The sequence below is a fragment of the Mastomys coucha genome, unplaced genomic scaffold (genome assembly GCF_008632895.1).
Source record: "Mastomys coucha isolate ucsf_1 unplaced genomic scaffold, UCSF_Mcou_1 pScaffold15, whole genome shotgun sequence".
In the NCBI taxonomy this organism is placed as follows: Eukaryota; Metazoa; Chordata; class Mammalia; order Rodentia; family Muridae; genus Mastomys; species Mastomys coucha.
Window position 1 is genome coordinate 143,028,025 of NW_022196897.1, and position 25,339 is coordinate 143,053,363.

The following is a 25,339-nucleotide window of genomic DNA, read 5'->3' on the forward strand; positions in this document are numbered from 1 at the left end:
CATCCAAGTTTAGTCCCAAAGTAACAGCGGTGAGGGCGTGGTAAGCCCTCTGAGAGGTGATTAGGTTATCACAGCTCTGATCTCATGAGATGACTAGGCTCATCCGAGGTCGTGGTAAGCCCTTTGAGAGGTGATTAGGTTATCACAGCTCTGATCTCATGAGATGACTAGGCTTGTCTGTGGAAGCAGGCTGACATAAAGCCAGCCTGGCACTGCCCCTTCCTCTCTTTAGCTCACAACCATCTGTAATGAGATCTGATGCTCTCCTCTGGGGTGTCTGAAGACAGCTACAGTGTACTTACATATAATAAATACATAAATCTAAAAAAAAAAAAAAAAAAAAAAAAAAAAAAAAAAAAAAAAAAAAAAAAAAAAAACAACAACCAAGAAAAATGTAATAGAGGAAAAAAGTGTTTCAACACTTAGATGCTAAGCATTAAGACAGGTGTGAAGGGCTACAGAGATGGCTTAGCAGTTAGAATCCGTGCTACTCTGCCATGTTAGGTAAGTAAAGCTGCCTGCAACTCCAGCTCCAGGGCATGGGATGCCTTCTTCAGGCCTCTAGGGGAATCTGTACTCGTGTATATACACGCATGCAGACACACATACACATAATTACAAATGATAATAAATCTTTTGTTTTATTGCATATGTGGGGTTAGAGAAATGTCACTAGTTAAGAGTCCTTGCTGCGCAACCATCGGGACCTGGGTTCTGATCCTAGCATGTATGTAATAAGCTGGGTGTGGTCTCCTGTGGCTCGGCAGCCCCCAGTGATGAGGGAGACAGAAACAGAAGATGACCAGTCAAAACACATGATGTGTAGGAGACCTGGGCGTAAGGGTAAGGCAGAGAGCACTGCGGGAATGCAGCCTCGCGTGCATTCACTCATGCAGGAGTGCAGAGCAAGCACACACACGGACCACACACATGCACACGATCTAAAAAGTCATTCACAAGAAACAGAGAAATGAGAGGAGGAAGGAAATGAAAGAAGAGAAAGATGGCTTCTGGGCTTTTCCAGATGGCTGGATGACCACCTCCGCATTCCAGACGGAGAACTGCATTCCTCTACTCTGGGGATGGAGCTCTTACCTTTTCTCTTGTACAAATGTGCTTCACCTTACGGACACCTGTCTTGCTCTTGTACTCTACTTCACAGATACGGGCAAACTTAATGAAGCGCTTGTAATCAAAATTATTTTGGATTCCAAGATGGTGACAGTCTCTAGAAAGTTCCAAAGCAGAGAGAGGAAACATTTCAATGAGGAAGCTGCCTTAAATACGAACACTACAGGCTTTGGATCTACCAGCTTGAAGAAGGCTGGTTGGGGCCTGAAGAATACACTGAAGGACACAGGAGAGTCAGTGGGAAAATTTCCTGGAAGAATGTGAGGGGGGCCGGGTGGTGGTGGTGCACGCCTTTAATCCCAGCACTTTGGAGGCAGAGGCAGGTGGATTTCTGAGTTTGAGACCAGCCTGGTCTACAGAGTGAGTTCCAGGACAGCCAGGGCTATACAGAGAAACCCTGTCTGGAAAAACATAAAAAACAAAAAAACTTCAAACAACTGCACAGTGCTTTTAGGTTTAACAGAGACACTTCTTTACAGATGCACACAGGACAGATAGTGTTTGCGATAAGATGCTATGGAGTCTGAGTTTCACATTAAGAGGATGGGAGATCACTCAGTTGAAGAAGACAGGCAGATCCCTATGAGCATGAGGCCAGACTGGTCCGCAAAGTGAGGCCTTGTCTCAAAACCAGAGTGTGGTGGCACATGCCTTTAATCTAGCACTTTGGAGGCAGAGGCAGGTGGATTTTTGTGAGTCTAAGGACAACTTGGTCTATATAGTGAGTTCAAGGCCAGTCAAGCCATATATTGAGACATGTATTGATAAACAAACAAAAGATTGATCACATACTGACGTTCATTGCAACTTGAGGCATGAGCCCCTGGAAGGTCTTCGTGTTGTTCATACTTATTACTAAAATCCTTCAGCAAGTTTAAGAACAAAGTCTTGATCGTGAAGAAGAAAGTAGACAGAGAGAAAAAGGGAATTTTTCCCAGTTCAAAATGAGACAGTCTTCTACCTTGACCTCGATGGAGAGCTAACCCAACACCCAGAAGAAGGAGTGACTGTGGTGCAGGAAGAGGGCAGAAAGGGGTCCAGCGTCCTTAGGCGGAAGGGAAGGTGGCTTCGCTCGCAAGTCGGCCATGAAGGCTAGAGCCATACCAGGACTGCAGAGCCCAGCTTTGGGTTAGGCCGGGTAGGCCCTCCTGCTACACTTATTTTTAGCACCATTTCTGGGAATATTCAGTACATACCTGGCAAAATAATCCCATTTGTCCACATCGATGCCAGTTCTTTTGTTAGCCACTATCTCATAAAGGAAGCTCTTCGTGGCAGGGCGTCCTTTATACTCCCACTGGAAAACAAGAGAATCTCATGGAGGATTTAGGTAGACAGACCTATTTATAAGCAGCCGCACTAATCTGCAAATTATAAACATGACATTCAAGTTAAAAGATGATAATCTTTCTCTCTCTCACGTCTAATGAAGTAGGAAGGAGAAGAAGTGGTGAAGCACGTGCTATTAGCAGTAAGCCTTCCAGCTGGAGATGCAGCTCTGAGGTAGTGGCAGGCATCAGTGAGGGCCTGGGCCTGGATGGCAGGCACCATACAAATAAATTAATAAATGCGAAGTCTATGAGGGTTGTGCGACGGCTTAGCAAGAAAGGGCTTTTGCTCCCAACCTGACTACTTGAGTTCTATCTCCAGGACCCACAAGGCGGAAGGAGAGACCTGACTCCAGCTAAACTGTCCTGTGACTTCCACATGTAGCAACCCCTCCCACACACACACAGAAAGAAAAAATGTAACTTAAAAATTTTACAAGTATATAAATAAAATGTTAGGCCTTCCAATGCCATCAAAAGGATATTACTAATACATTTCCCCAAACCAGCAATATGTTTATTTAATTACAAACTAGTAAAATAAAAATGTTCCGTAAGTGTTAAACCTTGAATTTATATATTAAAATAATAATGTCTTTCACTAGGTGAGGCGACAGATCTGTAACCTCAGCACAGGAGACTGAGGCGAGATTATGACTTCAAAGTCAGCAGGGGCTACAGACCCAGACTCCTCTCTCCTGCCGTCCCCCAGGGGAAAACAAAAAGCAACCCCTCTCTCTGCGTACACATATGTGTGTGCGTGCGTGCGTGCATGCGTGTGTGTGTGTGTGTGTGTGTGTGTGTGTGTATGTAATGTATGTATATACTAATATATTTCTCTTAGTTCCTTCCTCCCCAGTTTTGCTGTTGTTGTTATTGTTTCCACTCCGTAGCCCAGGCTGTCCTGGAGTACAAGCTATACATCAGGTTAGCCTTGAACTCAGAGACCCATTTGTCTCCACCCCCAGCTCCACCCCCCCTTTTTATTTTTGGACAGAGTCTCACATACCCCAGACTCACCTTGAAGTCATTTTACAGGTGAGGAAGTCCTTTATCTTTACCTTCACCTCTCTTCCTCCTCTTCTACCTCTCTAGGGACAGACCGCAATAACCATGTGCCAGTACAGCATTTCAAAACAGCTGCATAGTTACTCTAAAGATAACACACTCAAAGCACTTTTTTTTTTTTTGGTTTTTCGAGACAGGGTTTCTCTGTGTAGAAACCCTGGTTGGTTGTCTGGAACTCACTCTGTAGACCAGGCTGGCCTCAAACTCAGAAATCCACCTGCCTCTGCCTCCCAAGTGCTGGGATTAAAGGCTCAAAACATTTTTGAAGTTAAATTTTTGCTTTAGAAATGAGAGAACTGGCTGGGAAGTGGTGGCGATTGCCTTTAATCCCAGCACTTGGGAGGCAGAGGCAGGTGGATTTCTGAGTTCGAGGCCAGCCTGGTCTACAGAGTGAGTTCCAGGACAGCCAGGGCTACACAGAGAAACCCTGTCTCGAAAAACCAAAAAAAAAGAAATGAGATAACTGTTCCTCAGTCCATCTCGTGTGTGTGTGTGTGTGTGTGTGTGTGTGTGTGTGTGTGTACATGTGTGCACACATACCAGATGTACCAAAGGTCAACTGAATGTCATCTGCCTCTCACAGTGCTGGGGTTACAAGCTTGTGTTCAGCCATACTTTTTTTTTTTTTAAACTGTTGTTGTGTTATTTTGTGTACTTGAGACAGTGTGCCCCTATGAAGGGCTGGCTGTCCTGGAACTGTTTACGTAGACCAGGTTGGCCTCTGCCCCTTGAGTGGTGGAACTGCAAAGGTGTCTGTTACCAAGTGTGGCTTTTGACATAGGATCTGAACTCAGATGTTCATGCTTGCATAGCACGCCCTCCTACTACTGAGCCATCTCTCCAGCCAAGATGTATACACTCACATTTTGATCCTCTTGCTTCTACATCCCAAGGCTGCAGACACAAGCTATCGTTCGGGGGAAAAATGTCTAACAAACTCAAGATTAGGGAAAAATACATCACTTGTATTAGAAGACAAATGCATGTAACTTACATCTTGACACTTAGCACTCCTAAAACAGCCAAGTGTGTTAGCTCTGAAAGAATCAAGACCAGATCAGACAGAAAGTACCAGTTGGCTCTAATTAACATGAATAAAAACTTACCGAACCTTCTTTGACTGGTGTTTCAGGTGGCCCCTTAATTAGCTCCTTGATAAACGTGATGTCTTCTTCAGGGATGAGACCATAGTTTCTCATGACAGGTTTGAGTTCATTAGAATTAACCAGATGCTCAAACATATCAACTGAGCCCTTTTCATGCTGGGAAAAGCCAATATAATACGGCTTATTACAGATTCTCAACCATCAGGGTCTCTAATTAAACAGACTGTTCTGGCTTCTAGGTAGTTCTCAGATGAATGTTAACTATCCAGTTTCCAACATCGTTACAGCTTTTAAATTAGTCAAATTTTTTTGTCAATATTTTATTTGTCTACAAAACATTTTCATTCGGTTGGCTGGTTTTTTTTTTTTTGAGACAGGGTCTTACTATGTAGCTCTGGTTGGCCAGGAACTTGCTATTATAGAGCAGGCTGGCCTTGAACTCACAGAGATCCACCTGTCTCTGCCTTCTGAATGCTGGAGCTAAAGGGGTGCGCCATCATGCTCAGTCACAGACAACTTTATTAGTTTTTAAAATGCACCATGGGAGGAGTCTCCCTGAAGCACTCTCACAGATCTTTGTCTTACTGATGCTCCTCCCCTAGGCTATAAAACCTTTATATACTAGTTTATTATTTCATAAATACAATGAGTAACACTTTATGAAATATAATAATTTACATTACCAAGAAGATTACTACCTGATCATATCGGTAGAATGACTATCATTCTAAAATTTAGGGCTTTTTTTTTTTTTCCCATCAACAGAAGAACACTTGAAGTGATAAGCTGTTTGTTAGTGCTTCCACCTTGTGGTCTACTGGGGTATTGCACTGCTAGTAAACTCAAAATCCCAGCTCTGATGTCAAGCTCTGAACTGAATTCTCAAATCTGTCACCTGGCTGCTCACCTGGTCACTCCCATCTCTGCTCACTCATCACAATCACTGCAAAGATCAAATGACCCTAGAGACATCCACCCTATTGCACAATTTACCAAAACTGACACAAAAGGAAAACAGACCTGAAATGATTCTATAGCTATTTTGAATTGGCCAATTATGAACAGATATCTGTTCATAATTAACAGATATCTTATCAACATACATTATCTTGATGGTCTGTTGTCTGTTTTGAGTAAAGGTTTCATTACTTGACCCACATTGGCCTAAACTCACTACACAGCCTGGTCTGGCCTGGAACTTGTCTCCTTGTGGCCTCTGGAATAATTGCAGGAGAATGCTGTATCACACTGCATGAACTCACATATATAATCACTGTTCTAAGTACAAAACTACTATAAGATAATAATAATTAGGGCAGTGTGAAACATGGGGCTGGAGAAGAGGCTCAGAGGTTAAGAAGACCTGCTGTCCAGGCTGAGGACAGCATCCATAGTGCAGATCCAGGAATCCACTACCCTATTCTCACCTCTGTACCAGGCACACAAGCGATGCACACAAGCATGTCTACAGGAAAAACATATACAAAATAAAAATAAATAATTTTTAAAATCCTGTGAAATAGGATCTGGGAAATACTTTTTTTTTTTTTTTCTTTCCCGAAACAGGGTTTCTCTGTATAGCTCTGGCTGTCCTGGACCTCACTCTGTAGACCAGGCTGGCCTCGAACTCAGGGGACATACTTTTCTTAAAAAGAATCTAGGAACATTCATTATATATGGGATGTTTGAAAGTGTTGATAATTTAGGTCTACAAGAAAAGGCTTAACTACTATTCAATAAGCATTATCCTTATTAAGCTGGGGCTGTAACTCCATGGTAGAGAGCTTGCTTGGCATACGTGAAGACCTTAGTTCAACTCACAAAGCTGCAGATAAGACAGTTAAAAGATAAAACAAAAGTAAAAGATAAAATAAAAGCATCCTTATAAATAAAGGAAAGATTGTATTTGTGTTATTTGTATAAAAGAATTAATTCCACATGAGGTAAAGTATGAAATAAAAAAGGTAAATATATTTTTTAAAGGCTGAAGATATAGCTTAGTTGTACAGCACTTACCTATCATGTGTAAAACATGTATTTGATCCCAGTATACACACATCAGGTGTACACACACAAACACACATACAGCACACACACACACAGAGACAAATACACACACACAGCACACATACAATAATGGCAGAGTAGCTCCTAGATCCTATTAGATCAGTCCTGCTGGAGAAAGAGAACCCTGTATTAAAAACAAAAGCTCCAAGCCAGCACTTGGGAGGCAGAGACAGGTAGATTTCTGAGTTCAAGGTCAGCCTGGTCTACAGAGTGAGTTCCAGGACAGCCAGGGCTATACAGAGAAACCCTGTCTTGAAAAACTAAAATAAATAAATAAATAAATAAATAAATAAAAATAAAAACAAAAGCTCAGTTACTAAAACCCATGAGACTTAAGTTCATGGCTATACCAAAATAAAAACTGAAGCTGGCCTTTAAAAACAAACTCTAGGGGCTGCTGAGATGGCTCAGAGTTTAAGAGCAGTGTCTGCTCTTCTAGAGGCCCTGAGTTTAATTCCCAGCAACCACATGGTGGCTCTAAAATGAGATCTGGTGCCTGAGAGTTCTGGTTCTGCAGGCAGAATATAGTATACATAATGAATAAATAAATAAACAAACAAATAAATCTTCAAGAAAAACGAAACTCTACAGTAATGTGATAGAGTAGAAAGGACAGGGCACTGAACTAGGGGAGCTGGCTCTCTAGAGCTGGTCCACCCCTCCATAGCCCTGTGAAGTGAGGCACATCTCTATGCTTCTGAGGACTCTAAACAGAACATAGGTCCTTTCTCCACAGGCTACTATGAGGACTGAAACAGACACATGAACGGAAGCACCCTGAATACCGTTCTAGGGAAGGACACACAACACAGAAAGGAAAAGAGAATTTAGCTGAATAACTAGATAAAATTCTGTTTCTTTCTATTGACTTTGGGACATATGAATACATACCCTCCACTTTTTGTCTGGGCAAGCAAGTGGGATAAATCTTCCATCAAACATATGAGAAAATGGCCCATGACCTAAAAACAAAAGCAGCCTTCAAATTAAGAAAAAATTTACAAATTGATAAAAACTGAATTATTAAAAAAAATTTTGTTTACTTTGAATGTCAGCAGCTACTGTTAATAATGTATAAATTAATAATAGTAATAATAGGGCTGGTGAGATGGCTCAGCGGGTAAGGACTGCTCTTCAAGAGGTCCTGAGTTCAAATCCCAGCAACCACATGGTGACTCACAACCATCCGTAATGAGATCTGACACCTTCTTCTGGAGTGTCTGAAGAAAGCTACAGTATACTTACATACAATAAATTAAAAAAAAATAAATAAATAAAAAATAAAAATAAAAAAAAATCTTTAAAAAAAATAATAAAAACAAAAACCAGGAAAAATCTGCCCTTTCAATTTTCTAAAACAACAGACTGAGAGGCAAGGCCCGGATTGGAAAGTTAACATTCCTAGATCAATCTCCAGCTTTGTATTAACTACAAGGAATGCTAAAGAGTTTTTCATAAAATAACCAAGGTTTATTTATTTTGGGCTGGGGTTGCAGTTCAGTGGGAGAGCCAACACCTAGCACATACAGGTCCTACATCTGAGTCTGATCGCCAAAACCAAAAAGCACACAAGAACCAAGCACCTTCTAAGAGGGGCCACCGAGCCTCCCGGTCTTGTGGGGCTGGCAGAAAGATGGTCTCCACACTCAGCTCCGTTAGGGACTGTCCATGGGAGCACAAGCACAAGTGCACGCTCTCCTGTCACTAAACAGGCAGCCATCTTTTTCTCTTTCAAGATGAAATTCTTCTACCTGGGCTTAATGGGCCTAAGACCTCCTGTGAGTCGGGGAAGAATATTTTTTTAAACCTGTGCTAATAGTGAGAAGGGGTGGATTTGACCAAGGAACTAAAGGAAAAGCCATTTTAGTCAATGAGAGGATAAAAGGAAAATCACATTCCATTATCCTAAAGACAGACTAAGAGAAACTCACGGCCTAAAGACAGACTAAGAGAAACTCACGGCGCAATGCCCTTTCAGCCCAGTGCACTGGCTCATGCTTGCAATCTCAGCACACAGGAGGCGGAAGCAGGAGGACTGTTGAGAGTTTGAGGCTAGCCTGGGCTATAATAGTGAGCTCTAGATCAGCTTGGGTTACAGAGTAAGAACCCTATCTCATAAATTAATAAATGATAAATAAATGAATAATGCCTTTTGTGTGACATGGTAAAGATGCTTAATATAGGAAATTGACAACTCACAGCAATGTTTTGACCTCATCAATATTAGGAGGTACTGTGATTAATGAAAAATTAAAATACTACCACATGGCGATGGTAACTTTAATCCTAGAGGGAGAGGCAGGCGGATCTCTCGAGTTTGAGGACAGCCTTGTCTACAAAGTAAGTTCCAGGACAGACAGGGCTACATAAAGAAACCCCATCTCAAAAAACCAAAGGGGGGGAAAAAAAGAAAAGAAAAGAAAAGAAACTGAAAATACTTATACATTTCCTTTGGCTAGACTTGAGTTTTGAATGCCGAGATGAGAGCCATTGTTAGGATCTTTCGTGAGGCGCTGGCTGGCTCTGTGATCTTACCTAGGTCATGGCAGAGCCCGGCAATCTGAACACAGAGCATATCTCGCTCACTGATCTGCAGCTCTGGCTGTTTTTCGGCAAGCGCTCGCACGAGGCAGCCTGCTAGGTACCCCACGCTGTGAAGAAGACAACCAAAAGTCACAGTGAGGTTTGAAAGATGAAAGACACCTTTGGAACTGGAAACTTTGATTTCTGAGAAGTGTCTCTGTGATGTTCCAACACAGACTGAAGACGAGAACTTAGCGGAGGCTGAGGGCGTGGCTCTGTGGAAGGCCTGACTAGCACTGCAAGACCCTGGGTCTAATCCCTAGCAAAGCACACAAAACAAGATAAACAAACGGAATATAAAATGTTAAATGCACTTTCAGGCACTTCTCTCAGAAAGGAATTCCTAAATATATGTGTGTGCGCGTGTGTGTCTGTGTCTGTGTGTGTGTGTGTGCGTGTGCGTCTGTGTGTGCACGCGTGTGCGTCTGTGTGTGTATTTTTTCTTTCCTCTGCCCTAACTCAGCTCTAGGAAGGCAGACAACTTGTTTGTTCCTTAGAAGGTTCTAGAGAGTGTTCAATAAATAGTGTTTATAATTTGAGTATAAATACGTGAATCTTGACTACTGGACCTGAACAGCCCACACTTGCAACTTGTGCATTTGAGAGGCTAAGGCAGAAGGAGTTCAAGGCTAGCCTAGGCTGTTTAATGAAACCCTGAAGGAAATAAAGAAAGAAAAGGAAAAGGCTAGATAACAAATGAGAACCACAAAGTAAATAAAAAAATCAAATACTGGGTTTAGAGAGATGGCTCAGTGGTTAAGAGCACCGACTGCTCTTCCAGAGGTCCTGAGTTCAATTCCCAGCAACCACATGGTGGCTCACAACCATGTGCAATGGAATCCGATGCTTTCTTCTAGTGTGTCTGAAGACAGACACAGTGTACTCATATACATAAAATAAATAAATAATCTTTAAAAAATCAAATACTGAACTCTCAATTATTCTCTGCCCATTTCTCCCAGCCTTAAACACATAATGGAATATCAGACCAAAGTCTCAGTCTCATTGCACACAGCAGAGATGACCCTCTCGGAGCTTATAAGCATTTCTCTAAATTTCCTGAGATAATAGCTTTAAAAAGGTGACTCTATACAATAAAAAGGAGACAAGCATGGTGTCCAGCCGGGCAGTGGTGGCGCACGTCTTTAATCCCAGCACTTGGAAGGCAGAGGCAGGCAGATTTCTGAGTTCGAGGCCAGCCTGGTCTACAGAGTAAGTTCCAGGACAGGCAGGGCTACACAGAGAAACCCTGTCTTGAAAAACAAAAACAAAACAAAACAAAACAAAACAAAAGAATGGTTCTCAAGAGATGAGATGGAGGACATAGGGACTAAAGGAAACCTAATGAAACTTACACTCAGTCATATCAGCAGCCATCCCTATTCAATGTAAGTATTTAAGTATTCAGACAAGTATTTAATCCAACAGATATCAGGTTTTGGAAGTATATGAGGTAGTTTAAAAACACACACACATAAAATAAACAAAATATGGTCCACAGGAATCCAAAGTCTCGATGTTCTCATCAGTACGGTGCAGACGTTACAATGACCACTTGAGAAGGACTCTCTAAGAGATTAAATGTGCTGGCCCTTTCTCTCCTCACCCAAGGCTGTGCTCGAACCGATTGTGTGATGCTCCAGGGAAAACGTAGTAGCCACCTCCCAGCTGCTTGATGTAGCGAAGCCGCTGGAACTGAGGTGTGTCGATGATCCGGATAAGCAGAGGGTGGAACTCAATATGGCCATGAATAGGATCATTAAAGACCTGGAAAAATTAGGTTGAAAAAGTTGTCCTCTGCCTTCCGTATGCCCACACTGGCACATGCATATCTCTCCATCACACATATACAGAAACAATAAATACAATTTTAAAAACTACCTTTAACGGTTAACATTGTAATATACTTTCCTTTTTATATCAAAATGAACAGTCAATGTCTTGTATTTTTATATGATAATCATTTTAGTAACTCAATTACATTAATGAAAGTTAATTAAAATTAAAAATTAAAAAGAACGATACTCTTATGCATACTTGTCTTATTTGTACACCATATGTGCTTAGAGAATAGTAATGCTTTTCATCCTCCATAAAGCCATTTGAGGATAATTATAAACTATACCAAGTTCATTACCATTAATAATACTCAGGGAATGGTATCAAAGTCCTAGGAAGAGACGGAACTGGAAATATCAAAATTAAGTCCTCTAGATATCCTTTTTTACAAATTATTATTGGTCAAGTTCAGTGATCTCTAAATATTTAATCACAAGCAAACATATTCCTCCTAATACAAGGTCAACCTAACCATCACAGGTGAGGACATATTTTATTACTAAAGATTGTCAAAGAAATTATATATAACCTACTTTTAATCCATTTAACCCTAAAATGCCTTTATTGTCAATTTCTCAGGTTTGTGCCATCCTAAATCCATTAAAAACAAAATAAAATTAAGCTATTTTTTTAAAATGAGCTCAGCAAAAGCTATCTTTTGAGCTAGGTTGGCGACTAAAGAAATTGCTGGGTAAGCATGGCGTGGTCAGTTCCCAGGCCACACAGCAGAGAGAGAACCAACTGCACGGAGCTGTACTCTGACCTCCACATGCCCACTCTGGCACATCGATGCCCCTCAATCAACAAGCACAGAAACAATAAAACTACCTTTAATGCTTAATATTGTAATACATATGGCCTTCTTTTAAGATCAAAATGAACAGGGAATACTTTATTAGATAATAATCATTTAATGACTTTATTTCATTAAAAGCTAAATTTTTTTAAAATTTCAGATCCTATTTTTTTTTTTTTTATTTTGTAAATGTTTGCCTGATCACATGTCTGTGCACACACACTGAAGACCAGAAGAGGCCATTGGATTTCCTAAGGCTAGAGTTGCGCAGTTGTGAGCTACCATGTGTGTGCTGAGACTCTAACCTAAAGAGAAGCCAACGTCCTTAATATTTGTTCACAAACATCCTTTTTATTTACTTACTTTGTGTGTGTGTGCTTGTCTCTGTGTATGTGTGTGTATGTGTGTGTGTCATGTATGAGTGATGGTTGGAGGACAACCTGAATGAATTGGCTCACTCCTACTATGTTGGTCCTCCAAATTGAACTCAGGTTGTCAGGCTTGGGGGCAAGTACCCGAAGCCATTGAGCTATCTCATGCACCCTGATGAACATTATTTAAAAACTATTTCTTGGGGGCTGGGGACATGGCCCAGAGGTTAAGAGCAGTGTTTGCTCTTCCAGAGGTCCTATGTTCAATTCCCAGCAACCACAAGGTGGCTCATAAGCATCTATAATGACATTTGGTCCTCTCTTTGGGCTTGCAGGCAAACATGCAGGGAGAATGCTGTATACATAATAAATAAATCTAAAAACAAAAACAAAAACGACAAACCAAAACCGTACTCTTTTCATGGTATTTACTGGTGGTCATTTTTATTTGTACTATTACTTGATATGATTCCTTACACAGTCACATGGTACATTTACAACTTGTATCAGCTGTACAATATCCTAGTTATTAGCCATCAAGATAATATATAAGTCCATTACTGTTCAGTGTCTGCTCTATATGCCAAGCAGAGTGGGTAAGAGGAGCCAAGGAGAGAAAGAATTTCCAGCACTCGCATGCAGCTCACAACCATCTATAACTACAGTTCCAGGGGATCTGATGCCTCCATGGGCATCCAGTATAAAACCAGTCAAAAGATCTACATGTAGGCAAAACACTTAAAAACATGCAATTAATTAAATGAAAACTTGCTGGATGTGTGGTATGCATCTTTAATCCCAGCACATGGGAGGCAGAGTTATGTGGGACTCTGTAAGTTTGAGGCCAGCATGGTCTACACAGCAAACTTCAGGCTAGACAGGGCTATATAATGAGACATTCTCTCACAAATAGGTAAAAAATAAAAATTAATAAACAAAAGTAACCATATGACTAAAAGTTACTAGGGTGTTTGTGTCTATACAGATGACTACCAAAATAATACCACAGGGCTAGAGAGAGGGCTTAGTGAGTAAAGACATTTGAAGCCACGCCTCATGACCTAAGTTCTATTTCTAGCATCTACATAGTGGAGGGGGAGAACTGACTCCCAAAACTTGTTTCGTGGTGACCACACTTAGGTTATTGCACTTGTACACACACGTATACACACACGTACACACACACACACACACACACACACAGAGGCACAAACTCTAAATGGTATCATAAATCAAAAGTTTTGTATGGTTGGTTTTTGTGAGACAGGGCGTAGTTTGAATAGAAATGGCCCCCATAGATCCCTGTGTTGGAGTGCTTGGCCCATAGGGGCTGGCACTATTAGGAGGTGTGGCCTTACTGAAGTAGCTATAGCTGTGGTGGAGGAAGTATGTTGTAGAGAACTGCGATGCACCGTGCCCTAAGATGGCGCTGGCTTCCGCCTTCCGCCAGCCCGATGGCGAGTGCTCTTGAGGTAAACAAGTCCTTACTTGGCTATGGGCTGAGTCAACTGGCTTGCTTCCGTTATGTGGGCCTATAAGATAGCGCCACGTGGCTTTACTTGGGTGGCTGTCCATACAGTATTTAGCCTGTGGGCTGGCTCTCCCCGGGGTCAGAAGATTCTCTAAGGTTCCTAAATAAACTGTTTGAGAAGAGCTCGTGTGTGTTGCGTCGTCCTTGCTGGTTGAGGGTGGTCCCGACAGCCTGGTGGCCTCATACGGGGAAACGGAAAAGGCTCAGAACTCCTGCAGTCAGGGCAGTGCACTGGAAAAGTTCCCAAGGTAAGGTGGGAAGATAAGGTCCTCGGTGAAGAGGCAATAAGGTCTCCGGGTTGGAGTTATAAGGACCTCGGAAGTAGAGGCTATAAAGATCTCGGGAGTAGAGACAATAAAATAAAGTCTCCGGGAAGGAGCGATAAAGTTCATGGGGTAGCGAACCAAAAGCATAAAGTTCGCAGAGTAGCGGACCTAAAGTAATATTTAACCATGGGATCGTCTCAGTCACATCCAATTTTTCTGGCTCTCCAGGAGCTGCTTTTAGCTAAGAATTTGAAAATTAAGAAATCAACCTTAGAGAGATTTTTGAGTGAGTGCTACACCATGGCTCCGTGGTTTGCAGTGTCTGGGAACCTTACGGTGTCCTGCTGGGATAAGCTCGGCAGGGACCTAGATTTTGCCTGGGAGCAAGGCACCCTGAAGCATGGAGTAAGACCGGTCTGGAAGATGGTGAGGAGCTGTTTAGAAGATCAGAGATGTTGCAAAGCAATCAGGAGGGAGAATCAACCTTAGAACAGTTGCAAGAGGAAAGATCTGAGAGGGCAGGAAGCGAAAAGGGAAGCAAGAAGAATGATCCTCTCTATCCCGATCTTAAAGATTTTGAGGATTCAGAGGGCACAGATTCTGAGGGGGAGTTACACGCTTTAATAGAACAGCTGGAGAGGACTGCTATGAGAAAAAGTGAGAAGAAAAAGGAAAAGGAGAAAGTGCCATTGGCAGCGGTTGGCTGCGACGCCCTCAACTCCCCACCTCATACCCGGAAGCTGTTCATACAGCTCAGCCTGTTCAGCCCCTGAATGTAGGGAGATCTTTCTGCCTGGGGGTGTGGACACAAGTAAGAACAGAATTACAATTTGCCTATCCTGTATACCAAGACCCACAAGGGAACAGGTATGAGGAACCGCTTGATTTTAAGGTAATCAAATCCCTTGCGGAGTTGGTTCGTACCTATGGCATTACTGCCTCCTTCACATTGGCTCAAGTAGAGGCATTAAGCAGACATTGCATGACACCTAGTGATTGGAGTGGCCTAAACCGTGCCTGCTTAAGTCCAGGGCAATACTTAGATTGGAGAGCTTTCTTGATTGAGTATGCCACCGAGCAAGCAGCCACTAATCAGAGAACTGGAAATCCAGCCTGGGATAGAGATATGTTGCTTGGTCAGGGGAGATTCGCCAACCAGCAGACAGGATATCCCAATCAGGTTTATGAACAAATAAACCAGATAGCTATCAAGGCTTGGAAATCCCTTCCTAACAAAGGGGAGGTGAGTGGGAACTTGACCGAGATTCTACAGGGCCCCATGGAACCATTTTCAGACTTTGTAGCATGATTGGTGGAAACAGCAGGGAAAATTTTTGGCGACCCGGATACCCTATGCCACTAATAAAACAGTTGGTCTATGAGCAGTGCACCAAAGAGTGTAGAGCCGCTATCACCCCTTATAAGAACAAAGGTATAGAAGCCTGGATGAAAGTGTGCAGAGAACTTGGAGGGCCGTTGATTAATGCTGGCCTTACTGCCATGGTAGTACAATTGACCAGAAAAGGAGGAGGAAGTCCAGGAGCTTGTTTCAAGTGCGGCAAGATGGGACACCTTAAAAGGCAATGCCCCGAAAGAGGAAGTACAGAAAGTACAGGAAGTACAGGAAGTGGACAATACCCCAGGCAGCCAGGGTTATATCCAAAATGTAAGAAAGGAAGCCATTGGGCTAATGAATGCCGCTCTGTGAAGGACATCAATGGCCAGCCCTTGGCTCAAGGTTATGGTGGTGCTCGTCCAAAAAACAGACAGCGGGGCCCAAGACCCCAGGGCCCGCAAATATATGGGGCAGTAGAGAGTCAGGACAAAGAACAGAGTCAGGAGAGGTGGCCAACCCTCCGCCATCCGAGAGACCGTGGAGAGCCACTGCAGGCTCAGTAGGATTGGACCTCCACTCCACCACCAGACTCATATTAACACCCCAGATGGGGGTCCAGTTAATTGAGACAGATTTTAAAGGGCCCCTTGAACCTGGCACAGTAGGTTTGCTGTTAAGGAGATCATCATCAGCCTTGAGAAGACTTATTGTCCATCCTGGGGTTATAGATCCAGATTATATAGGAGTGGTCAAGATCATGGTAGCTTCCCCCCATGGAATAACAGCTATCTCTCCTGGAGATAGAATTGCTCAGTTGGTCATCTTGCCAAGCTTACATGATCGCTATGCGGCAAGGGATCAAGAGAAAGGAAAAGGGGGTTTTGGGTCCACGGGTACAGATCTGACCTTTCTTTCCCTGGATTTGGACCAACGCCCTGTCTTGGAGCTAAAAGTTGGTGGCAAAAGGATCCTGGGCCTTTTGGATACTGGGGCTGATAGAAGTATGATAGCAAAGATAGCCTGGCCTTCAGGTTGGCCCGTACAAGCCTCTTCTCAAACACTCCAAGGCCTAGCATATGCTAAGACTCCAGATATGAGTGCAAGATTATTAAAGTGGAAGGACCAGGAAGGCCACTCAGGAGATATGCAGCCATATGTACTTGAGCTCCCTATCTCCCTTTGGGGAAGAGACCTTTTAAAGGATATGGGATTTAAATTGAGTAATGAATATTCTGATTCAGCCCAACGCATGATGCAAGATATGGGATATGCTCCAGGCTTTGGAATAGGAAAGTATTTGCAAGGGCGGAAAAGTCCCATACCTGTACAGCAGAGACAAAAAGAGACAGGGCCTGGGTTTTTCCTAGAGGCCACCGAGGAGGGCATTCCCATAACTTGGAAGACGGAGGACTCAGTGTGGGTTCCTCAGTGGCCACTTTCCTCTGAAAAGTTGAATGCAGCCAAAGAGTTGGTGGCTGAACAGATGTCCTTAAAGCATATAAAACCATCTGTATCTCCCTGGAATACTCCTATCTTTGTCATTAAAAAGAAATCTGGAAAATGGAGATTGTTGCATGATCTGTGTGCCATTAATCAACAAATGCAGATCATGGGTCCAGTGCAGCGTGGCTTGCCGCTTTTATCATCTTTGCCAGCCTTATGGCCTATAATAATAAAATATTGTTTTTTCTCCATTCCTCTATGTGCCAAAGATACTGAGAGATTTGCATTTACTGTTCCATCCTGTAATCATGAAGAACCTGATCAGAGGTTTGAATGGGTGGTCCTACCTCAGGGCATGGCAAATAGCCCCACTATGTGCCAACTGTATGTGGGTGAAGCCACTGCTCCTTTGAGAAAGAATTTTCCAGATTTGAGATGTGTTCATTATATGGAGGATGTCTTGCTGGCAGCTAAGAGTGAGAAAATGTTAGATCAGGCCTATGAAGAATTAATTAAGTTATTAAACAAGAAGAGGTTGTTTATTGCTCCTGAAAAGGTTCAAAAGGAGAATGTAGTTAATTATTTAGGAGCAAAAATTGGACCTGAAAAGATAGTACCTCAAAAGATTGAGATAAGAAAAGATAATTTAAAGACTCTAAATGACTTTCAAAAGTTGTTAGGAGATATCAATTGGGTAAGAGGCTATTTGAGGCTACCAAATTATGAATTAAGACCCCTGTATAATACTCTAATAGGTGATTCTGCACTTGATCCCCCTAGGCAACTAACAGAGGAAGCAAGAAAAGCCTTATGTAAAGTGGAGGAAAGGTTACAGAGCGCCTTTCTACAAAGATGGCAGGAAGGACAGCCCATTGCATTGTGCATATTTGCTACCTATGGTCAACCTACAGGATTGTTATGGCAGGAAGGACCATTATTATGGACTTATTCGAAAGTTTCTCCAAATAAATCCATAGAACATTATCCCGCGGCAATTGCCGCATTAGCTTTGAATGGTGTCCAGCAATGTTTGCAGTCTTTTGGGGTCGCTCCTGCCAGCATAATAGTACCTTACTCCAGTCATCAAATTAAGATTTTGTGTGGCACTATAGATGATTGGGCAATATTGCAATGTAGCTTTGATGGAGTGATTGATAACCATTATTCTAAATATCCATTGCTGTCATTTTTTAAGGAGCATCCAGTGATATTCCTCAGGGTTACCTCAGCGGTACCCCTTCAAGGGTCACCAAATGTGTTTACTGACGGCTCAAAGACAGGCTGCAGAGCCTATATGATAGAGAGACAAGAGCCCGTGCTATGCCAATATCAACCAGGCTCCCCCCAATTAATGGAATTGAAAATTATAGTGGAAGTGTTTAAAAGATGTCAGTTTGCATTTAATTTAATTTCAGATTCAGCCTATGTGGTCAACGCAGTGAAAGTATTAGAATTAGCAGGTCCTATTAAGAATAGTAGTACTGTAAGTGCCCTATTACAAGAGTTATAAGATTTAATCTGGCAAAGGAAAAGGCGTTTTAATATTCAACATATCAGAGCACATACAGGATTGCCTGGACCATTGAGTGAGGGTAATGATAAAGTTGATCAATGGACTAGGATGGAATGCATTTTTTTGAGCTCATCCCTACACCAAGCCAGACAATTTCACCAATTATTTCATGTAAATGCAAGAACCTTACAACAAAAATTCCATTTGTCTAGAGTAAATGCCAGACAGGTGGTCTTGGATTGTCCTCAGTGTGTGATTCATCATCATCCTCCCAGTGTGGGAGTGAACCCTAGAGGATTATTGCCACTTAAGATCTGGCAAATGGATGTCACCCACATTTCAGAGTTTGGAACCTTAAAATATATTCATGTATCTATGGATACCTGTTCAGGTATCATACATGCTACACCCTTGAGCGGAGAAAAGGCTTGCAATGTCATAGGGCATTGCTTAGAAGCCTGGGCTGCGTGGGGAAAGCCACAGCAGCTGAAAACGGACAATGGGCCAGCCTATACGGCTCACACCTTTGCCTCCTTCTGCAAGCAGATGGAGGTACACCTTAATCATGGATTACCATATAATCCTCAAGGACAAGGAATTGTGGAGTGTGCTCATTGCACCTTAAAAGAATGTTTGCAAAAACAAAAAAGGGGAATAGGCCAAGGCCATACCCCCAAGGAGAGACTATCTCTAGCCTTATTTACTCTAAATTTTTTAAATTTGGATGCTCAAGGCCACTCGGCAGCAGAAAGACATCAGGATTCCCATGGTCCACCTAAAGGCATGGTGAAGTGGAAGGATATTTTGACAGGCTCTTGGCGAGGGCCTGATCCCGTGCTGACATGGGCACGAGGTTCTGTTTGTGTTTTTTCTCAGGATCAACAAGATCCAGTGTGGGTGCCTGAATGCCTTGTGAGGAAGATCCGCCATGAAGACCTTCCTGGGGATCCTGGTGATGGTGGCAGTGATGGTGCCAGGAATTACCGAGCCAAGATGGGGGATCCTGTTGGTGTTCCCAAAGCCGATGCCGGTCAGACATGATGCAACCGTGTTTCCACGCTTATTTAGTAGTAATAATAGAAGCTTAGGCTTACCCTACCTTCCCTTTGATGATCAGATGAGCCCTATAGACGGTAATAGAAATGTCAGCTTAGAAGGTAGCCTGTGCTTTTTAATGAGCTCTAATAGGTCAGATGATACAAAATGCATTAAATTGTCTCAGCAGTCAGCAGATTTTTTTTTACCACAACTGAGGTTTGGGGGTGGGGGTAGTAGTTTGTTTTCGGGTAATGGTTCTTGTCTTGTGGGGTGGTGGCCCACCCGAGTCTCTGACCGGGACCCTCCCAGACAGCCACACTGGGCACCTTTTTGTAGAGGATCTGCAGGAGAGGAAGGACCTTTTCCCTGGACTGGGTGTCAGGGGCGCAGAGTGGCTTGGGTTCGGCAAGATTATTTTTCCTTTAGCCCCATGATTAGTAATGTAGTGAATGAGTCTTGTACAGGAATGCTTAATATATCTACTAGGGATCCTCAGCAAGCTGCCACCAATCCTTTTGATTTATGGCTTTTGGGTGGAGCAAATGGTAGCTGTATGGATTTGGGACCCATGGTTATGCTTGGAGGAGGAATTTATCAAAGAGGTAATTTTTCCCTAGGGTCTACTACCAATATAATTTTATCTGGTAGTAGTGGCTCTGGTACTTGGGGTTCTTCATCTCATTTTCATTCTTACCGCAATAAGACCTTTTCAGCCTCACCAGTGTGTCTCTGGCCTCCTTTTCTGTGGATCGTAAGCAATGGGAGTGCGTCCATGGGTGAAGAAAAGTTAGTGTGCACTCTGGAGACATGCTTTTATGCCCTGTGCTGGAATGCCACGGTTTTTCCTGTGGCTGTGGTGACTAGAATGCCTCAGTATGTACCAGTTCCTGTGGAGGCCCTTAATACCATGATGCTGTTCAGGCCTAAAAGAGATTTTGGCATCACTGCAGCTATTGTTACTGCCATCACTGTTGCTGCTGTGGGGGCTACTGCCTCAGCTATCGCCTTGTCCGGTTCTATACAGGCTGCCAACACCCTGAATGACATCTCAGCCAATGTAGCGCAGGCATTGGATACTCAGGCCTCTATGAATTCCCATCTTAAAGGGGGCCTTATGGTAGTTAATCAACGCATAGATTTAATACAAGAACAGATTGATACGCTTTGGCAATTAGCACAGTTGGGATGTGAATGGAAGATGCAAGGCTTGTGTGTTACCTCGGTGCAGTATCAAAATTTTACAAAGGCTGCTAATCTGTCAAAGCAATTGTCAAAGCTCCTCTTAAAGGATTGGTTGGCAAATTTTGAAGATGAGAGAGCTAAGATAGACAATCGTCCACATTAACTCCACTCGGGTGGACCTGAGCCTGGCCAATGGTTTGACTTCCTGGATACAGACAGTCATGGATCATCTCAAGGAATGGGCGGGTGTAGGCTCTTTGGTGGTACTGATGGTATTAACCTCCCTGGTTTGCCTATGGTGTATCTACAATATGAGAGCCACACAGAAGCGTAATGCAGCCATGATTGTACAGGCCTTTGCCGCCATTGAGGCAGGCCAGTCCCCTCAGGCATGGCTTGTTGCCATGAAGCCTTAATCTTCACTGTGCATGGTCCCTGCCCACTGAGGTATTCGTTCCACGGATAGTAAGGTCTGGTAAGTCAATGATGGAGCGGACGGATAAGTCTCGGCCGCCTAAGCCAGGGCAGCCCCGAGTGGGGAGGCTGACCCAGAGACTGGTAGGAGTTTGAGCACCGCCCTCCAACAGGCTCAGGCCCACCGTGAGAGCCCCACATTTGGGGATTACGAAGCCTTTCCAGGGACTCCTATTCATCACTTTCAAAACAAAAAAGGGGGAACTGTAGAGAGCTGCGATGCACAGCGCCCTAAGATGGCGCCGGCTTCTGCCTTTCGCCAGCCGGACGGCTCTCGAGGTAAACAAGTCCTTACTTGGCTATGGGCTGAGTCAACTGGCTTGCTTTCGCTATGTGGGCCTGTAAGATAGCGCCACGTGGCTTTACTTGGGTGGCTGTCCATACAGTATTTAGCCTGTGGGCTGGCTCTCCCCGGGGTCAGAAGATTCTTCAAGGTTCCTGAATAAACTATTTGAGAAGAGCTCGTGTGTGTTGCGTCGTCCTTGCTGGTCGAGGGTGGTCGCGACAGTATGTTACTATGAGAGTGGGTTTTGAGATCTCACATATGCTCAAGCTACAGGTGGTATTGCACACCTTCTGTCTCCCTCTGCTGTCTGCAGATCAAGATGTAGAACTCTCAACTCCCTCTCCAGTACCCTGTTGGCCTGTATACCATCCTCCATGGCAATAAAGGACTAAACCTTGAAAACTGTAAGCCAGCCCCAAGTAAATGTTTCCTTTATAAGAGTTACCATAGTCAGGGTGTCTCTTCACAGCAAAAGAACCCTAAGACAGGCTTTTTCTGTGTAGCCCTGGCTGTCCTAGAACTCACTCTGTAGAGCAGGCTGGCCTCAAATTCAGAGATCTACCTGGCTCTGCCTTCCAAATGCTGGGGTTAAAGGTGTATAACATTACACCTGGCTGTTGGGGTTTCTTCTAATTACTGTCCTATTGTTAAGACAAAGGCAAACTATAAAAGAAAGCATTTAATTGGAGTCTCGAAGTTTCAGAGTGTTAGAGACCACAATCAAATCAAAGTTTTAAGTTACAATACTGTATCATCCAATCCCATTTATACCACATAAAAGTCGTTCATACAGACCCCTCCCACCTTCATTACATTATGTATGGTAAATGCCGTCCACGCCCTCTCTCCTCACACTCCTCACCTTCATTAGATCAACCCGAGACTGACTCAGCTGTTGGATACATTCTATCATCTTCTTCCTCTCCTCCAAGGAACTAAAATAGAAACAAAGTAAGTAAATATATCAATGTTTGCTAGATAAGAATTCCAGGAGTATCGGGAGCACATGGGCATCTCTAAAGCGCCTGCATCCATAAGAAGAGACAGCAGATTAGAAGGAACAATCCATCAGGAACTCAAACACATCCCTACACACTTCCTTTGTTCCCATAAAAAGTGCTAGGTCACAAAGAAGGCCCCAAAATGTCAATGCTGTTCACAACGTCCTAGAATGATGGCCCAGGCCCAACCCAGGCCAGGTTCTTACCAGGAAAACAGAAACCTCAGCTTCGTATTCCTTAGAATTCTCAGGGTGGGTTTCTGTTTGTCAAGAGAGCCACTACTTCCCGTCTCTGTCTCTGATGGTCACCTGGTGGGGGCAAAGTGCATCTAGTTCCCAGGAAAACCTGAACAGCCTGCGTCAGCTCTAGGACCACCGCCCTTCAGACTAGCCTCTAAAACCCGCTTGCTTTTCTTCCAGGCTGCTGCTCTCTACTCTCAGACCAGCCACCGGTGCCCCCATAAACTGTTTTCTTACCTAGGGAGTGGCCTAGTTTGGTGTTTTGTTGCACTTGCTTACAAGAAGCTCCTTTGAACCAAGAAGGTCCACTCAGGCTTCTGCTGAGCTATGACCCGAGCATGAACTAGTATTGTTAGGGGACTGACAGGTCAGGGAGACGTAAACCACAGAGATAGGGCAAAAATGCAGGGACATGTCCATAGCCCAGGTCAGGAAGACATGAAACATGGAGATAGGGCATGTCCGGAGCCAAGGTGCCTGGGATGTGCCCGAGTGGACATTGAATAATGGGCCATCTGGTCCTCTTAGGTATTAGCTAAAGGTCAACTAGAAACCTTGAATAGCACTCCTTTTTCACTCCCCTTTTTAGGAATTTTCAACTCTAATCTGCACGAACTACATTTAAAATAACCAATCATGTATAGCCACCCTGATTCCTTTGTTCCCTCAGACCTTTTTCCTATATAAGCCCCTAACCCCTTAGCCTCGTGGTTGATTCCTTGTCTCCTGCGTGAGATTGGGGGTCGGACCGGAGCGCTCCGAAATAAAAAAAACCCCGTGTGCTTTGCATCAAGGCAGCCTCTTGTGTTTCACTGGGTACACGTCTCCTGGGACTTGAGTGAGGGTCCCTCCGGGGGTTTGTCAGTATCTAAGAAGGTCTCAGCTTTGTAATTCATCTTCCACTATCTACAGTGTTGCAGCTGGGGAACATAACCTCATGGAAATGGGACCCCTCAGAATCTTATAACATCTGGCTCCTTTTGTAACTGCTCCTTGGTTCAAGTGTCATGTACACACCTGTCTGAAATGTTAACACAAACAGTGAAGTGCACAGGCAGCTTGCTTCAACACTCTCCTGCATAAGTCCCCCTTCCCCGACCCTAAGCTCTCTCCCACAGCAAGTGCCACCACCGTTGTGCTGTACTGTGCTGTGCTGTGCTGTGCTGTGCTGTGCTGTGCTGTGCGCAGGCAGCTTGCCTCTTTGCTTTCCCTCAGAAGTTCTGCTTTCCCTAATCCCTGATCCAAACATGGAGATTCTTCCCCCATCTCTGGACACTCCGAGAGCCAAGAGAGCCATGGTTGCCATCTTAAGTGAGAAGTATGACAAACCCCTCAGCTTCAGTGGGCTAGCCCTCTCCCTGATAACCAGCTGAGCACTTCCCAGGTACAGCTGGTGTTCTTAGAAAAAGGAGATTAGGGTCCCATGCTTAAATCATAGAGGGGAGGTGATCAGAGGTCACAGATAGTTATGGCCAGTCATAAAACTAGTTCCTGATAGCCCCATAAAGATAATCCTTAGGTTAGAAGACTCCCCTTCTTAGCCGCGCAATTCCACCCTACCAAATGGTATCCTGTCTGAATTACGACTTACCTCACCCGCCTCCCCCCATCACCCTAAGCATTCAAAGAATTTCTAACTATGCTGTATGTAAGAGCCAAGCCACCCAAGTCACACTCCTGTCCTACACTGCGGTAAGGTTAAGATCCAAATCTGACTCATAAATAAAAGACTCTTAATTTCCCCTCGTGTCAGGGCATAACAAAAGCAGGAGGCAGGCATTAGTATCCCTGACTGATCTACTGTGTAACGGGTTGGAAAAACTTTTGCAAAAAGTCTTAATAGACTGGAAGACAGAAGTACCACAATTGGCCTCCATTGTACTGAATGAAACCCATGGCAATAACAAAATCTAGGAGGGATTTTCTCAGAATGTACAGAGACATTGATAAGCTGATAAATTAAAAAGGAACAAAATCAATACAACTTAGAGTGCGCGCGCGCGCGCGCGCGTGTGTGTGTGTGTGTGTGTGTGTGTGTGTGTGTGTGTGTGTGTGTATTTCCATAGCCTAAGCTGGCCCAGAACTTAGTGTGTAGTAGCCTAGACTGACCTGGAACTCACAGCCACCCTCCCAAGCACCAGGGTTACAGGATGAGCCATCATTATATGCACATTTAATATAACAATGTTTACTGTGGCCTCCTTGCCCCCACCTCAGCTCCTTGGCAGAGCAGAGAGGCGGCCACCTGCTGGAATTAAACAATGGACTGCTAGACAGCTGGTAGAAGCTACACCTGGTTTGCTGACAAGCCTACTCGCCAGAGGACACGCCTATGTGCCTTAAGGACTTTGAGTTTCCAGAGTGTGGCATCTCTTGTCTGCTGCTTTGTTTACATTCTGCTAGAGTTACTATGCTGCTAAGGAGCTTGGTGTGGGTGCTGGGGATCCTCTAGAGGGACAGGAAGTGCTCCTAACCTCCGAGCCATATCTCTGGCTCTCACTTAATCTAATTTTAGATAACTTAAACATACAACAGTTGGCTATACTACAGGCTAACACAAGCCTAAAGAGCCCTGCAGACTCCATCTCAGAGACAGAGGCAGGGTACAAGACACCTACTGTACAGTCGTGTTCCTTTTGGAATTTGCCTCTCTTGTTCACCCATGTGCAGCACGTTCTCAGAAGAATGCCTAGAACCACATGTACTTCCCATAATTTTTTTTTTTTTTTTTTTTTTTTTTT

General features: G+C 43.7%; 1 protein-coding gene across 2 annotated transcripts in view; it reads right to left on the reverse strand.

Annotated features, from left to right (window-relative positions):
* Samhd1 (SAM and HD domain containing deoxynucleoside triphosphate triphosphohydrolase 1) overlaps positions 1-25,339 on the reverse strand; it is a 42,896-nt gene that overhangs the window by 11,615 nt on the left and 5,942 nt on the right. For both annotated transcript variants that reach the window (XM_031372537.1, XM_031372538.1), the window contains exons 3-9: positions 22,221-22,293; positions 10,890-11,050; positions 9,236-9,351; positions 7,592-7,662; positions 4,634-4,789; positions 2,328-2,428; positions 1,096-1,228 (exon numbers count right to left, since the gene is read on the reverse strand). In XM_031372537.1, coding sequence (XP_031228397.1) covers positions 1,096-1,228; positions 2,328-2,428; positions 4,634-4,789; positions 7,592-7,662; positions 9,236-9,351; positions 10,890-11,050; positions 22,221-22,293 — 811 coding nt within the window. The remainder of the gene's footprint in view (positions 1-1,095; positions 1,229-2,327; positions 2,429-4,633; positions 4,790-7,591; positions 7,663-9,235; positions 9,352-10,889; positions 11,051-22,220; positions 22,294-25,339) is intronic.